Source organism: Mchenga conophoros, linkage group LG18, assembly GCF_057382185.1.
Source record: "Mchenga conophoros isolate Kocher_MC1m ecotype Shallow Benthic linkage group LG18, M_conophoros_male_GT1.1, whole genome shotgun sequence".
NCBI lineage: Eukaryota > Metazoa > Chordata > Actinopteri > Cichliformes > Cichlidae > Mchenga > Mchenga conophoros.
The window spans coordinates 11622666-11640915 of NC_140543.1; the positions used below are offsets into that span (position 1 = coordinate 11622666).

The window sequence follows — 18250 nt, forward strand, 5'->3', positions numbered from 1 at the left end:
CACAACATTTAATTTTACTTAAAGGTCAGTGTTTGCTTTACCAAAAAACCCCATATACCTTAGCTTAGCTTCCCTTCATTATTTTCACAGTGGACCTGCACCTCCCTAGAGGGTGAGATTTAAGTCCAAGAAGTCCAAGTGGAAACTGAAATAGTTCAATGACTGATAGTGTCACAAGATTGATTTAAGAGAGAAACTAATAATCATTGTCATTATCAACTAATCTGTCAGTTTAATAGTAGTAATGATAAAGAAAGTTTTTCCTATAGGGCAGCAAATTATATAATAAAACGTGTGTGGATGTGTTAGGATGTAAGTCAGTAGAGGAGTACCTTAATCAACATATTAACACGTGCATTATGTTTGAACCTTTTGGGACCGTGTGACCTTAGGTGGCCAAAGATGTATCGGTACGTTTGCACAACGAGCTGGAGATCGTGGAGGACAAACGCAGCAGAGCTGAGGACGAGAACGAGCTGCTCAGACAAAAGATCATCGAGGTGGAGATCGCCAAACAGGCACTGGCCAACGAGCTGGAGAGGACCAAAGAGGTCAGAGAATAACAATGCAGTAGTTGAGAGTTTAGTTTGTGGCTTTGCTGTAAATGAACAGCCTGTAAATATGGATTTCCACATATAAACAAGGAGGAATTTTGGTTAATGTGACCATGTTTCAGATGAATGGTGATCACTGACCTGATCAGCAGGAGGGTCACTGCAGTCAAATTTTGCCTTTAAGTGCAGCATCTTTTCTCAAACACTCGCATCAGGATGTGTGAACACGTTACTTTCACTGTATTATTCAAAAATAAGGCCAAAAAACCCCTCCCACTCACAGCTCAGGTGTGTGAACAAGTTGTTCCCCATAAATGTGCGTTAGGAAAGAGGTTCAGCAACTTCTTTTAGCCAACATTCATAACAATAAACAATGAAAGAGCTCGTCAAAACCAGATGTCTTGCTTCTCGTGCTTCTCTTAGTTTAGACATTTTGACCTCGATGGCATTTCCCACTACACGGTTTGGCACATAATGAATGGCTACATCCCAAGAAGCAGTACATAACATTTTTTTCTAGATGTTATGAGCTTCAGACTAACTAAACTGAAGGTATGTGATAGCTACAAAGTCAGAGAGGAAATTCCAAGTAATGTCTGAGCTCTATTTTTCTAGTTTAGTGGTGAATCTGAATCATGGAAAGTCATGCTTCTTTAGGTGCTAGGAAGTACACTCCCACTTTAACTGCAGTGTACCCACACTCCCAATTTACCCATGTTCTTTAAATATTTTAATTTTGTGTTTTTGCTGCTGTATCAGTATAATTTAGGCTTTTGTTATACTTCAATATCACTGTTTACTGCATCTGTGAAGTAAGGCCGTCTCACAGGTAACGAGATGAGCAGAAGCTATTCTCAGTGCTGCTCAGCTTCAGTTGCTTAGACTAATCGATTCTGACAACGGGAGGTAACATGCCATCTGCCAACAAAGAAAAAACTAGGCTAATACCAGACCGGTCAGTCTGGAGATGTGGCTTTCTTTTGGCAGCAGGATGACACTGTTACTCGTTTCCTGTCATTATGTGCACTGCTGAAGATGCTTTGATTTTAAGCTCATGCCACATTGTCTCCGTGAGACTTTGCATGCTTCTGCATACCCTTCAGAAAGGTCTACCACTGGTTCAGAATCTATATTCTAAAGATGTTTCTGACCTTAACTGTCAGTGCTCGCAACATCGCTGTTTTCAAAGACAGCTTATCAGGAACTGACTGAGAGGCAGAATTCATGTCTACTATGGATGTGCTAATGCAGTCAACGCAACTCTTGTTGCTGTAATCCTGATAACCTTTTAAAAGAAAGTTATTGGGAAAGAGCGAGAGTGCAGTGTGAGGAAGCTGCACATTGTTCTTTTGACATTTTTCAGATATCTGTAATGCGGGGCGTGCTGTGTAACTCTGTAACTGTGGCTCGGTGCAGTTTTATGCAGCTCGGTGGTGGTGGGACGATGCATACATTTATGAGCATAAGATGACACAGACTGTCTTGTTCAAAGAGGAGGAGTGGAGGGAGTAGTAAGTAGAAAGGCTGAGACAGCGGCTGCTCCAAATGATTTTTTTGTGTTTTCCTCCGAGCTTTGTCCCAGAAAAACATAAACCGTCTCTGGCTCTTTTATAATACAGCACCCCCAAATGTGTTCAGAGTTGGTCCACATTTCTTTTTCCGTGGGCTCGCATAAAGTCTTTTGATTGCTTTAAAATTCAGGATAACCATTTCAGGAAATTATTAGAGTGTTTACACGCAATTTATTTGGCGATCAGCTTCAGCAACTGAATCTAAGAAACTGCCCTTTGCTCTCAGAGCTGCTCAGTCACAGAGATAACATCAGTCATAGACAGGAAAGGAGCAACACACTTACTGATAAGAATGCAGCTCAACTGGATTGAGGAGTACTTCATTTCCTTTTCAAATTTAATTACACCTCGTAAACCATGACTCAGGTGTACTGTGACGCAATTTACAGAAGAAAAGGGAAGCACATAATCCAGCACTGCTTTGAGTTTTGTTCTAGTTTGTATGAGTCAGCCCCATTACTTTTCTTAGGATATCTTTTCAGCTCCTTTATCACTAGTGTTGAATGCTAACATACACTTTAAATGCAGACGAGCACCACTGCATGAACAAAGCACCTTAACGTGGGCTTCTCAAATAAAATCATACTGTCGATCAAAAAAACCCCCAGTTCAGCTCAAGTTCATTATAACCATCTATTCAAAAGAACTCTTCAGAAATAAAGAATTAGATTAAAAATTTTATACACATAAAATTTACTTTAAATAAGAGCAGAGATGGCTAATCCAAAGAGCATTGGTTGGATCCCTGCCTCCTCCAGCCTGTGTATTTAAGTATCCTTGGTAAAGATAGTGAACCGCAAGTTGCCTCTGATGTGTCCATTGGTGTGTGAGTCTGTGTGAATGTTATATAAGTACCGGTCCCTTTACCGTTTCTATCAATACATTGATCTGTTACATTAAGCATCTTTTAGTAACCATACAAGTATTTATGAAAGCAGGAGTTGCTGCACTGATCCTAAAACACCAAAGTTACACAATAGTACAAACAAACCAACCAGTCGAGACTAACAACTACCATTTTTTGTGGGACCTACAAAATCAAATCGCATTTTATATTAATTGATCTACTTTAATTAAAGTTTTTGTGCTTGCGTAAAAGATACTGAGATGTATTGTGTAATCTGAGAGTAAACATCTTTGTCTCTGTACCTGAATTTGGCTTTTATACAAGGCGATCTAAAGAGCCGTGCTACAAACCTCATGTTTGACACGTTTCCCTAAAAACCTCTAGTGAAACACAAACATTGATATAATATTCTGTGTGTAAAAAACAAAATCAACTGTTTTCTTCCTCATTCTGTGTGTGTACATTTAACAGCTTAAAATCCAGCCATCAGTAAATGTTGTCGTATTTGCCAATAGTTATTCTGATGTTGGGCATATGTTATATTTATACACATTAATCCTCAATTTGTTTTGAAAAAGTATTATGAAAAAAAAATCAGTTTGAATTTTTTCACTGCATTGCTAAAGGTCGGCTAATCTCCAACAGTTTGTGCATCTCTGCCCTTTAAAACCCAAGTCCTCATGTCCCTGCGCCTGTTCTTGGCTATTGGAGGCTGCACAATGTGACGCTGGCCCAGAGATTGGCACCCCAGCATGGATTAATCCAACAAGAAGGGCTGTTATAAAACAGCCTGGCGTTTTTCCGTACGCTCAGATGGGAGGGGAGAGCGAGGGAGAAAAAGACAGAGAGGTATGGGATGGCTGTAAGCAGACGGCCATAGGCCACGTGTGCGTGCGCTATAACAACAGCTTTCGGCCCTGATATCAAACAGTTTAGCAGAGCTGCCTGACGGGATCTTCTTCACTTTAAATTATGGTCTCGTTGCTGGTCAGCACGAAGGCAAACTGTGATCAATTGGGAGATTTTTCATTCTGACATTTGAAGAAAGGCCCACTGATGTGTGTAATGAACTGGAACTAATGAAATGCCAACACGCAGAACACGAGCATCAGGTGATTTATCTGCAGTTCCTGCTTCGCTGTGATAAACTCATCTTTCATTAGGCCAAAGGATAATCCTTTGTGCGGTGGTTTCCCCCTCAGTGACTCCCAGGTATCTTGCACGTCAGATATTTTCATATTGAAGCATTAACTTGACATCAGATGTCATGAAAGCAGTGATCAATAAAGTCTCATTGAGGGTTATGCTGGTAAGATGAGGCTTCTTTTGGAGTAGGCAGAGAGCATTTAAGTGTGATTTTGTAGCATTTGTTCTGCTGAAGGAGTTCTAATAAAAGCCGTTCACAGCAGTATCTGTGGATTATTCATCTTCTTAATGAATTTGAGTGGAGGACATATCTAAAAAGGAAGGTGACCAAATAAAGGCACTATTAGTGGGTCCTACTATATTCATTTTGATTTAATCGAGTCATAGCGAAGCCCTAAAAAAGAGAATATATCTGGAACTAAGAATCTCTAATCACTTGATCCCAGACCCTGATGTGATGTTTCAAGAAAGCCTTTCTGGTCTGTCAGACAGCCCAAATTAATTTCACACTGGCCACTTTCTTTTCAAATCAAATCAAATCACTTTTTATTGTCACATCACATGTGCAGGTACACTGGTACAGTGTACATAAAATAAAATACTATATACAGCAGAATAAAATAAAATAAATATACAATAAGATAAAAAATAGAATACAATACAAATACTATATACAACTGAGTAAAAATACAACGATGACAGAAAGGATTATTGCACTTAGTATTATTGCATATGTATGGATGTGTGTGCTTGATCAGTTAAAGTCTTTATTATGGAGTCTGACAGCAGTGGGGAGGAAAGACCTGCGATGTGTATACTAATATGTTTTTCTATATATGTGTGTGTGTATACATATTTTACAAATTAAATAGATTAAACAATAAAATAAAATATATAAAAAATATACAGAGTTGGTTGAGACATGTGCAAAACAGTGGCATTAATGTACAGTATGTAGTGCATAATGGGTTTTTTTTTTCAGTCTAATTGATTATTAAATAAATAAAGAAAAACATCTGCTGAGGATCATTTGAGATTGAAAGCTGCCATTTTTGGGAAGTGGAAAAGGGTATGTCACCTGAAATATACATTAAAATGAAGAGCATGTGCACGCAGAATGTATTCGAGTGAAATTGTTTACACGATGCAATCTGTTCGATAAGGGTTGTATTCCAAAGGCTGATTTGCTTCAAGTGCTTGTGGATGCATAGAGTCGTCACCTGTGCTCATTAGCAAGCTTCTGTTTTGTGTGTTTTTGGGGGGTTTGTTTAATCTTTGCAAAGCGATGGTGTGTTTTTCCTTTTATTGCCTTGTTTCATGTGCAGGTTGCAGTGGAGACGAATCAAAAATTTGCAAATGATGAACTGATTTGATGTGCATTATCAGTTTAACTACTAACTAAATGCAACACAACTCTGCTGGTTTTTAACTATGAAAGAGCCACAATAACTGGGTTCACTTATGCAGAACCAAAAATAAAGACTGAAGGTGTCTACAAGAGAAGTTCCAACCTTTCAGTTGTTTTGTTGCTGTGTTTTCCCCACTACAAAGATTTCAGAGGGAAATGCCTGCATTCTTAATAAGTCACCTCAACCGTTTCTGAGCGAGAGTCACCACAGACATTTGTTTCATGTCAGAGCTGCTGCATCGTTCCCCCCCTTCCTTGGCGGAAAAAGCGTTGGCTTTGAAGAAGCATCTCCTGATCCTTCTGTTCTCCTTGCTTCTCCACACCTCTCTCTTTCACATCTTCCCCCTCTCCTCTCCTCTGCTGTGGTTCCCCTGTTGGAGGAGTGTAAAGGAATCTCATTGACCTAGTTAGTATCTTGTGTCTGACTCCACCAATAGGAAGGAGAACAGGCGTGAGGAGAGGAGCAGCGTAGGGACTCAAAATTTGCTGCAGTGACACACATCCATATAAAGCTTATCATCGCGCAGCCACTGTGCAGTTTGCTCAATGTGCAGAAATTCTTCGTAGACGTGATTGAGAGGAGGACGCCATTACTTGCACATTTCTGCTGTTTTCAGGTGGAAACCACATCTTCAGCTCCGATTTAATGAGAACGGCATTAGAATAACACCATAAACGCACGTCTGAAATCAAGGCTGTGCTTGACACATAGCTTTTTATTTTACAACAGTAATGTGTATCATGAATGCCTAAACTGTGGAGTAGTAAATCATTTTAGAGGAGACAATATTGTTACCCTATAGGCAAGCTATCGGAGACCCAAAGCAAGTAATGGAAAATCGACAAGTGCATGAAACCCTGGAGTCATGTGTTACAACTCTGAGGCATTTGGCCTTTGAAGTTAAAACCCTTGCAAGATGGAATTTCTCCTTTTCTATTTATTTATTTATTTTTCATGCACGCCGTCGTGTTGCTCAAACGTTTCAATTTGCAGTCGTATCCAAGCCGTCGTTTTATAATCAGAAAACATCCCGAAGCATTCGCCGTTCCAGCATGAAAGTGTGTCTTTAAATGTCTTCAGACACATGAAGGGGCATTTGAAAGAAATTCAAAAACATATTTGTCGCCATCCTAAGTGCAGTCTTCAGAAATCGTGAGCCTTGGCATGTAGTTCACATCTGATTTGCATTTAAAGTGCTCTTACAGGCATCAAAGCTGGTAAAATACTTTATCTAAAACAGTTGATATTTGATGATGAAATTAAACTAAATGTATCCTGAGTTTTTCGTAATGTCTATAAAATTAAATCTGTATTTATGGAAGCTACCTGGCAACTAGCCATGGCTGGTTGAAAATTCAGATGTTTCCACCTTTTTTGGGTGCCATCATTTGATGTTTATAGTTGAAAATGGGGAAAAATCTCTATAAAGGCAAAGCTAATCTTGCATCTGTGCTTTGAGCTGGTAGGTTAACCCTGGCCCAGTTGGGTGTTTTTGGAGAATGAATATTTAATGTGCTGCGAGATGATTAAGTAAATTAACTATACAAGGGGGAAAAAAGAAATGAAAACAACAAGTCCAAGACAGAGCAGTGGTGCAACAGAAACGTGGCTGAGATACAGGTGCAGTGGTTTAATACAGTTTAAATATAACAAAACATCTGAAAATGCAAATAAAGCTGGTGTCCTGAAAACATCACCTCATTGTCTCACAGTATTTTGTTCAGCTTAACCCAGATCTGAAAGCAGGAGAAATCCAAGGTTGGTATCATGGATGCTTTTCTTCTTCACTGTAACAAATGGTATTAGCAGTTATATTTAGGGTGTTTGACAGCAGCTTGGCAGGCTGTAACTCAGGCTGATTCATTGTGTTGCTCACCTCTCCTCCAAACACAAGGAACAGACAAGCCATCAGGAAAATAGAGCTCCCACTAGTATGTTGGGGGCCATCGCCTTGAGTGAAATATAGTCAGAAAAAACTGTTCTGGCCTCGCCTGAGGGTATGAAGAGAGACGATGTCAGTTCTGATTTACATTATCCTGCTGAATTGTTTTGGATGCTTCCAGACTATAAAGATTTTTGCTCAAAAAAAAAAAAAGATAAGGCGATAATCCTGTTAAGGCTCCAGTAATCCATATTTTCACAATAACAAATAATATATATTGACTACGTGTAATGCAAAGTGGGTCACTGGTAACTAAATTCAGACATTTTCGTACTAAGTTTGACTCTTGTAATCCTGTAAGGATCATGTGAGAACGTTTTAACTTTGTTTTGATTCTGCAAACAATTCTCCCACCCACAGCCTGAATAAAACAATAAATACAACTGTAGTGTATCACAAGCCTATTTCATGTATAAATAAAAAATTATCCCTCGACACCCATCTGCCGTTTTCTAACAGCTCTGTTGTCTGGAAGAGCAAACGGGTAAATTTCTTCTGGTGCGTAGTGACCAAAACAATGAGCTAATGCAGCTTAAAGTTATATGGAGAAGAGCTAATATTCTTACTAGGTCTAAAAATTTCCAGATGTTTGAGCTTGAGAGCAGAAAAAGGCATATAGAGTGATCCTGATGAAGCAGGAACTCTTGCCATAAGGCATTACAAGGAGATGATCTATGGTGGCCCAGTGTTACATCTTATCAGGATGCTTACAGCAACTCTGTGCTGGCCAGTTTCCATTTCTTTTACTCCAAAAATAAGCCCAGTTACATGTTCCGTGCACACCTGCAGTCCTACTGTCAAAAGCTGCTTGTAGCCATGTTTATAGATCAGGCTACAGGGACTTTGTGGTGTCAGTGAGCTTCGCTGTAGTCTAAAAATGTTCATTTGATGAGGCAGCGGTCAGAGATCGCCTGAGTCACAGAGCGCTGTCACCATGTCCTCACCGACAGCAGCAACAGGGCGAGACAAGGCTGCATCAACATAAATGTAAACTACAAGAGACTAAAGTGACTTATGGGAGGATTGTGCAGCCCTCCTGCTGCAGAAGAACACGTCTACTGTCAGGGAAAAGACGAGTATATTATTTAGCACGACTCTTGTGCAAGACATTAAGCTCTGTTCTGGCCTTTAACTAGAATCTGTTTCCAGAATGAGTACAAAGGCACATAGAGATGCAATCATATCCAAAAAAATGTTTTCCTTATTTTCCTTGTTGTTATATAACATGTAACATTTCGAAGAATGTGTTGGCTTTTAACATTTCCAGTAAAGCCAGAGAAGCATTATCACTCATTAGGAGTCCTATTTCTGGCACTGGATGAATATAAGTTCAATAATAACACATCTTTTAACTTGTCCAGGTCTCTGTAAACTCCTTGGGGAAATACCTGGCTGAAATATCTAGTTGATAAATGCTTCAATATGTACTTTATACAGTGAGTCTTTCATAGTGTTTTTCACAGAAAACAGCTGCCTGCCACAGCTGAGAGCACTGAAAGTGACCAGAACAGTAAAGCTAGGAGTTTTATAACTAACATGATCATTTAAGGTTCCTGATTATTCTGTGTGCTCATCACTCCCTGCAAAATCTTAATTATTCTACATGAAAGGCTTAGTGTTTTTTTAAAAAAATATGGCACTATGAATATTAAAAATGCAACTCAGGATATTGCATATGCACAGAAAATATACGGCTACTTTCATAAATAGAATAGCTTGTTTCTTTCCAAAAAGAGTTCGATGCACATTTTGATGTACACATTTTTCATCAAGATGGACTCCAATAGAATCACAAAGCTGTTTATGTTTTTACAGTCCAGGAGTGTATAACCTTCCTGAGAAAATAAAGAGCTGTGCCTGGTCAAGCTTGCAGTATCCAAGTGAGTTCTCTATCATATTTAAAGTGGTCTATTTCACTATTTCAGGCAATGTATTAGTCTGGGGGGGACTGTGTGGTCTCTCACTTGAAGTAGATGGGGCTGCATGTGTCTGAGAACTGTGGGAGCCTATAGATCTGTTTGTGCTTTAATCCACAGTGCTTGTTACAGAAGAAACTATGAGACTGGGAAAGAAAACAGAGGCTGTCACTGCTTCCTCTCCGAGGTTATATGTTGCACGCAAACAGTCATAAGCAAATAATGACTTCGGTGATATGGACAGAGACCTGCTGCATAGCTTGTTAAGACTGAGGGAGACTAAATCAGAAAGCTGTGAAATCTTGGTGACTTATCCCTCCTTTAATTACCTCTTCTATTTGCTTTCAATCCCCTCTTTGTTAAGTACCTAGGGGGTTTTAGTGTAGCTTCCTCGCCCTCCTTTGCTGGCCTTGAATTTCGCTGCACTAATGATGACCTGGAGAAGAACATCATCACCGTTTGACTATACCAACACATAACGAAGGTCGAGGTATTGTAGTTTCTAGAGAGCTACTGCAAGCCTGTCGTTTCCATGTCATGCTGTGATATTCAGTACTAGATGAAGTTGTTTTTTTTTTGTTTTTTTGAAGCTTCAAACTGCTCTTTAAGCTGTCAGCAGTTCACATGATAATGCACATTGCCTGTGAACAACCATCTGAGATAGAGCCATTCTTTTTATGCTTAATTAAGTGTGATTCAGACATAGATGTTTATAGTGATAGGAACGGATATACTGACCGCTAGGCTTTTAATTTTAAGTGAACTTTAAAATACCAATTTTAGGGAGTTTGTACTGTGTTGATGCTTAGATAACATGGATAACATTAGTTTTGTGAGACTTAAAGTTAGACATATACCCCAATTACCAATATATCTCCAATAACCTAATATTGGCTGATGAATTAGCTGGCTCACGTGGTTGGTTTTAAAATACAGCCCTGGAGTTGCAAAATGTTACAGGTTATGAGTGTAAACTACAGTGTTTAGAAATCAAACACTGGTTAACCTTTAATTAAATAAGCGTATCAATGCCTTAGACCCCCTCTAAGGAAACTGAGAAAAGGCAAAGCTCCAGCCCAGCTGAGGGAGGAAGGCGGTCATCCCAGAAGAATCAGTTAAAAGCTCCACTTCAGGAGCTGTGACATGACACAAACAAACACTACCCCCCGACTTAAGCCATCATCTGGGCTAATAACAAGTCCGGGTAACAACTCTGTAGATTACTGCACTCCTTGGCCGCCACCTGAGCTCAGACTTCGTTATCTTGTACAACGTCCTGTGGCAGCTTGGTAGTCTGCTGGGATTTCATAATAGTTCAGTATTTCACCTCTCACTTTGCTCCTTTATTGGTTCCCCTCCTAACATTTTCTGGCCACGAAGCTCCCATGTGTGCAGAGGCGAAAGCCCCTCCTTCTTATTACCAACCTTTTGTGAACCTTTTGATGCACACTAGGGCACAGTGAAGTGCTGGGTGGTGGAAAAGTGGCGCGGGGGTGAGGCCGACCTCATTATCAGCCAGCTGGACACTCGTACGCATCGTTTTGACCCTCATCCCCCCCTAACCTACACCCCCCTCCAACTGTGCGCTCATTCAGGCTCCTTCCATAGATTATAATAGTGCTCTGTTGTATGCTGTGTGTATGGTTCCTATTAGTGAGCAGAGGAGACATGGCTGATGCCTGAGGGAAAGCTCCAGATAAACAGACACAAGTTTATGATCATGGGGTTGTAAGGTTTTTATTTATCCTTGCTTTGTTACCATAGACACATGCTTGATGGTAACAGAACGAGGAGTCAGAGTCTTGAAAAATAACTTGGTTCCTGCTAATTATGAATTGCAGATGATGTGAGAAGAGGCTGCCGTTCCTAACTACATGATAATCATGGGCTAAAGGATAATAAGCCGCTGATAAGGGCTTAATTGGGCCTGGAAGCTATCTTGAGAAGTCTGTTTACAGAAACAATCAGATGCACCAAAGTCTAAATGGGCTTATTTCTTTTTGCACTGTTGCATTGGAGTAAGATTTGAGGGAAGTATCTGATCTTTTGATTGCACCAAATCTCAAAGAAAGGGATTTTTAGTAACAGGAAATTATATATCGACTGATCTTTTAAAATGCCAATTTAAAAGATTTTTTGTTTTTACTGGTTTTTGAGACTTAACGTTAGACATATATCCCAATACCAATATGTCTCCAATACTCTAATATTGGCTGATGAATTGGCTTGGCTTGGTTGGTTGATTTTACAGGACAGCTGTAACTGGAACAAAGTTTAAATGTCCATCACACAATATCATTGCTGCTATAGCCTAAGTTTGGAAACCCATTGACTAGTCTGCTGGCAAAGTCTCTGAAGACAAGGAGCAATTTTTCAGGGCTCCTGATAGAGCTGATGCGTGTCTGAGCAATGACTTCCTGTTGTATTCAGTGATAGTTGTTTCCAAATACTCAGTTTTGGGCACAACTTTTTTTCTATGCTAAATAGTCAATGTTTTCAAGATTGCATTTCAGCAAATACTCCCCCAGTCTCTCCTTGCTCTTTACACAGAGTGTTTACCTGCACACAATCAAAGGTTGCTTAAATGTGTTTGGTCAGCAGAACTCAAGCTGACTGCATAATGACACCAGAAAACCTTTGCCTGCAGGTTCTACATATTCATAGGCAGATATCTGTTTATGGAGATTACTGTGACCTACTTCCACCATTGTAACCAACCCATTAGGAATGCAGCATGAACTGGTGTGATGATCAGCAAGACACTGGTGGCATTGTGGAAAAACAAAGCAAGCCTGAATGTTTGGACTTTTAACAAAGAGGAAAAACCAGTTCCTTGTTTCTATGATGTTTCCTCAAACTGTGACCTCACTAAGGAGGATGGCCATAAACAAAACCAGTACACGAGTTGTAGCTGTACATTATATTCAATGAGTTAGTAGTTATTAGTAGGTATCTACATAAGTCAACCTTGAAGTTGTGTCCAAGTGTGTTAGAGCTACCTCTCACGATGAAGTAAACGTAATCCTCATCTCCCTCAGAGATTTTGGTTCATGTTGACACAATAGCCTCACACAGTTGGTGCAGAATTGGGCAAAAAATGTGCCAAGAAAATGTCCCTCACCCCACTATATCCCCAGCCTGAGTGGTTGGTTTTATGCTCTCTTGTTGTTCAGTTCTGACCCTACCATCTGAATGTTGGAGAAGAAATTGTGACTCATCAGACCAGGCAATGTGTTTCCAGTCTTTGATGAGCCTGTATGAATTGTAGCTTCAGTTTCCTGTTTCTGGTTGACAGGAGTGGCAGCCAGTCTGAAGATGTTCTTCTGCATACCTTGGCTGTAATGAGTGTTTATTTGAGTTACTGTCTTCCTGTCACATTGAAGCAATCCAACCATTCTCTTCAGACCTCTGATGTCAACAAGGCATTTTTAGTCAGAGAGCTGCCGCTCGTTGGATATTTCTCTTTTTTTTTGGACCATTCTCTACAAACCTTAGAGCTGGTTGTGTGGAAAATCACAGTAGATCAGCAGTTTCTAAAATACTCAGACTAGACCATCTGGCACCATTTCACTACATTGGTGGACCATGTAGTGGAAAGGGATGACTCAGAGATTCTGTTCCCACTAAATGTATGCTGTATGCATGTACACATGAGTAAACTGCACAAGTGAGCAGGTCGTGGATGACTTCAGTTCTGAGATGCTAGAGTTGGGAAGTTGTGAGTGATCTCCAGAGTAGTTCTTTACTTTTCAAGAGTTTTGATGTATTTTTTTATGTCAGTACAACTTTCTGTTTTTCTCTGTTTTCCATTAAGAAAGACAACAATGACCCAGTTTGTTAATTTATCAACATAAAACACCCACTAATGATATTCAGACAAGTGAAGACTTCCTACTTTTTCTTCTTTTTATATATTCGATCAAAGGAATCCCCCTCTCTGTTCGGCTTGCGTGGGAGTGGGAATGTAATTTTGAGCGGCCTCCGTCTAGGTCACGCGTATAATCACTTTTGACTCAAGTAAAGGAGATTTACATGCCAAATTGAAGCAAAGGTTTGGAATCAATGTAATGAATGGTGCTGAAGTGGGTCAGCTATGAGAAATACTGCAACGGGCTACATTTGTTTGAGTTTTTGGTCTTTTCATCATATTTGTTGATAATAACAGAGATTCATCTGTGCGCTGCTTTGGACAAAAGCATCTGCCAAATACATATGAAGGTAAAATATCACCAGCTTTATCCCTTATCCTCCCTTCAAAGATGAATTCTTAATCTCAGCTGCACCAACTGGTTCAAGATGGGTTGCACAAAAAAATAAGAGAGGATCTTTGTGTTCTGCATGTCTGTGCTGGAGAAATTTGTTCTGGCAGGAACAGCATGGGAAATGTAGTATCTCTTTCCATTTCTGATTTGTCAGCATTAATTTGCCCGAGGGCGGGGTCGCCTCCGGTTGAGTGTAACTCGCTGATCTTATCCGTCTTCTCTGTATATCTTGATGAGTGCAGAGCGACATTCGCCTCCCTTGCCTTCTCCACATGGCTCGCTTTCTTTGTACTGCACACTGCACAGCACTGGCACGCAGCCAGTCTGCTTTCCCAGAATACTCGCTGGACCTGCTGAAGAGTTTGGAGGCAGCTGACATGGCAGCTCTTCCCTCCTCCTGGCCTGTCTGAGCCACAGTGTCACTAATAGCTGTTAGTGGGTTGACTCCTAGTGACGCTTTAAATTATTATTTTATATATGTATCCATACAGTAGCTTCACTTAGACTCTGGGATGTTTGGGAGTTCAGGCTTTTTAGGCTGGATGTGCACTGGATGACCTCCAGACAGAGCAGTAGTATGCAGCGCCAATGCCTTTCAGGTGTATTGTGTATTTTTCACTTGTCTCTAGGGAAGAGTTTTGCTGTGTCTGCAGGCTTTTTAAAGCACTGTCCTGCAGCTCATTTTAAGTTACACACATTCCCACCTGGGAGCTGCCCTGTACAGTCTCATGACTTCACCGAGGGCTTTGTTATAAAGGGGTACAAGGGTGTCCATTCATTTTTCTTTGATTCACAGGTGATCTCAAACAAACAGTCATCTAATATTTGTGGGATTGCTGCTGTTGTCCTCAAGCTTTTGTAGACTTCGGCAGTAAGACCTCACAGCAAGAAAGTTGTGGGTTCGAATCTGGACTGGGGCCTTCTTTGCATGTTCTCCCCGTGTCTGTACGGGCTTCTCTATGGTTTCCTCTCACAGTCCAAAGAGATGTATGGGGATGGTTTAAGTGGTGGTTCTACAGTAGCTGTTGGTGTGAATGTGAGTGTAAATATCTGTCTCTGTGCATTAGCCAAAAGCCACAGCATGTCTTTTATCCTGCCGTCCTTCTCTCACACGTGGTCGTGGCAGATGGCCCCGCCCCTCCCTGAGCCTGGTTCTGCCGGAGGTTTCTTCCTGTTAAAAGGGAGTTTTTCCTTCTCACTGTCAAAATAAACTATCATAGCTATGCAGATGACACACAAATATATATCACAATGTCACCAGGAGACCGAGGCCCTGTACAGGCTCTTGGTAAATGCATTGAGGAAACTAATGACTGGTTGTGCCACAATTTTCTCCAGCTAAACAAAAACAAAACTGAGGTAATAGTCTTTGGCGCCAAAGAAAAACGATTACAGGTCACCAGAGAACTTCAATCTATACATCTAAAAACCACAAACCAGGCGAGAAATTTGGGTGTAGTGATGGATGCAGACCTAAACTTAGAAAAACACATTAAGACAATAACAAAATCAGCTTACTATCACCTCAAGAATATTTCAAGGATAAAAGATCTGATGTCTCAACAGGACCTGGAAAAACTAGTCCATGCATTCATCTTTAGTAGGCTTGATTACTGTAACAGCATCTTTACAGGTCTACCTAAAAAATCAGTCAGACAACTACAGCTCATTCAGAACTCTGCTGCTCGAGTCCTCACTAAGACCAAAAAAGTGGACTACATCAGTCCAGCTCTGAGGTCTTTACACTGGCTGCCTGTCCATCAGAGGATAGACTTTAAAGTTCTGATGCTGGTCTATAAAGCTCTGAATGGTTTAGGACCAAAATACATCAGTGACCTCCTGACCCAGTATGAACCTTCCAGATCCCTCAGGTCATCTGGATCCGGTCTTTTATCAGTTCTCAGAGTCAGAACCAGACACGGAGAAGCTGCATTCAGCTTTTATGCTCCTTATATCTGGAACAAACTCCCAGAAAGCCTCAGATCAGCTGAAACACTCAGTTTATTTAAATCCAGGTTGAAGACTCACCTGTTCTCAGCTGCATTTGAATAAAGCACCAAATCCAAACTTTTAAGCTTAAATTTCAAAACTAACATTTTAACTACTGATTTTATCTGTGTTGATTTTATATACTGTTTTGTTTGTTTGTTAATTAGTTTGTTTGCTTGTTTTAATCAATTTTAAATCATGCTTTGTATTGGTTTTTGTTTCTAATGTCTCTGTAAAGCACTTTGAATCACCTTGTTGTTGAATTGTGCTATACAAATAAACTTGCCTTGCCTTGCCTTACCAATGTGCTTGCTCATAAGGGGTCATATGATCCTGTATGTATTATTGCAGGATCTACCTTACAATATAAAGCGCCTTGAGGTGACTGTTGTTGTGATTTGGCGCTGTATAAATAGATTGAATTGAAACAGATTGGCGATCCATCATGGGGTGCCCAGCCTTAGAGTCACAGGGCAGAAGAAAATAGATGGATGCCCACACTGCACAGTTTAGTTTAGTTTAGTTTTTTGTTTTGTTTTGTTTAGCTGAAAGTTCAGAATAATGACGAATAAAGACGAGTGATGAGTTATGCAGTTAGAGCTAGGAGGCGATTAGGTGCATTTTAAATGTTACTGTAAGGTTATAGAGAATTTTCAAGAGTGTTTATTTTGTTATCTGGTTAATTCATGCTGACATTTCATTGAATGCTAATCATTTTTGTAAATAGACACTTTAAAAGATACTAATTCAGTGCAGGGCAGCCTGTGGTATCTACAGTTACTGTTAAGTTAGGTCAAGGATAGCTACCCATACGGAAAAGAAATAGTAAAAACTTATATGTGATTACTCATGAAAGTGGCCACTTTCTCATTACTTTCATATATTGTTTTAGTAAGTATCCAAAACATACAAGTTTCATTATATAATTTTTCAAGGGATCTTATATCTGTTTTCACTCTTATATGCTTTTCATACAAGTTTCACACAAGACAGATACAAACTTTATAAGATTTATATATATCTTTTCCATATGGGTAGCATTGGTTTGAAATTAAGCTCATGATGCTCTTTAGCACCATTTGCCAAAATGCATTTTTATGACTTTATGGGGACTGGACATCAGCCATGGCAGCATAATAGTTCACATCACATCTGCATATATAACGCATTAGACTCAGAGCTGCAGCAGAGCAGGTTAAGTTGATCATATTAGGAAGTTCATAGTGAGTCATTAATGTTTCTCCACCTGCCTAATCCTGTCATGTAACATGTCAGTTGTACCATCATAGTGTCAGCACAAACAAGGACATTAAATAATTTCTAAATTATAAAATCAGGTATTAGGCTTGGTAGCTGAGTCTTACAGCAAACAAATGCAGCTACAGCTATGTAGTTTTAGTTCAGATCATTTGTACCTTACTCAAAATGCAGTGTTGACATAGTCAGGCAAACTATAAGAAGCCCTACCTTTGCAGCAGACTTGACAAGAAAGAAAATAACGAGTTGTTTGGACTCGGCACTCCTCTCCAGGCTGGAAATGTGTTCAGAACAAAATTCACTTGTTCTCTGAAGCTGGTTCACTTTGCCAGACTGTGTGCCTTTCATAGCAGAAATATCAATCACCACTTCCCTCCTCTCGCCTTTAGCGGTCGGGTGCAGTCTCCCCGTTCGACTCCACCACCAGCTCTCTCACCGAGCCACAGGGGGAGGTTGCCAGTTCTGCACTTGTCATCCTTCCATAGCAGCGAGGGGGCTAAATCAGGCCCGCAGTCGCTCAGAGTTTATCATTAGTTGGATCCAGTCTGTCAGCTCGCTCTTTTAGAGTCGCAGTGTTTGATGAAATTTTAAGGCAACTCACAGATACAAATTTTGTGGGACAGCGTGATGCACTCTGTCAAAAAAATGTATTTACCAAAAAATAAACTCAGATTCTTTAGAGCGCTCGTGGCAAAATAAATAAGTAAAACAAAACTTGGCTTATTTAAGATGTCCTTTGCAAATATGTTGGTTTTAAAATGTATGAAAATATTCATATTTACCTAACTAACGTACCTTCTTATACCACACTAACTATGAACATTTTTCCATGAGATATAACAAAGAACTACAAATCATGGCACCAAGAGCTTTACAAATAGAGCCAAAAGTGACAGAATGGGAGCAATATCGCTTGAAGTTTTTACACTGAGCCCCTCTGGTTGTGAGAAATACTGTTCGAATAGCAATGTTTAAAACAATATTTTAGATTTGGATAGCTCATTGCTGGAGGAGATGTCTATGGGGTTTTTGTTTTGTGTGTATAATATTATTTTTTTTCTTTTATGTTGATTTTCTTTTGTGCCAGTGATGATATTCATTGTTGATGTCCTACTACTTAATTTGTGTGTTTCTCAAACTCATGTTTTATATCACAGTAAAATTAACAGATAAACCAGAACATTTCATTCACTAAATGTACCTATTAATGTGTCAGTCATTCATGCACAGACTAGTTTTTTGTGGATAGACTCTTATCCACCCCAGATGTTTAAGTCTGATGGCAGTGCGGCTTCACCTGTGGACCCTTTTTTATTACTTGTTTACTTCATTTCAAAAGTAGAGAAGTTTATAATAG

General features: G+C 39.8%; 1 protein-coding gene across 7 annotated transcripts in view; it reads left to right on the forward strand.

Moving 5' to 3' along the window:
- mtcl1 (microtubule crosslinking factor 1) overlaps positions 1-18250 on the forward strand; it is a 79811-nt gene that overhangs the window by 6622 nt on the left and 54939 nt on the right. For all 7 annotated transcript variants that reach the window (XM_085253618.1, XM_085253619.1, XM_085253622.1 and 4 more), the window contains exon 3: positions 393-551. In XM_085253618.1, the coding sequence (XP_085109744.1) occupies positions 393-551 (159 nt within the window). The remainder of the gene's footprint in view (positions 1-392; positions 552-18250) is intronic.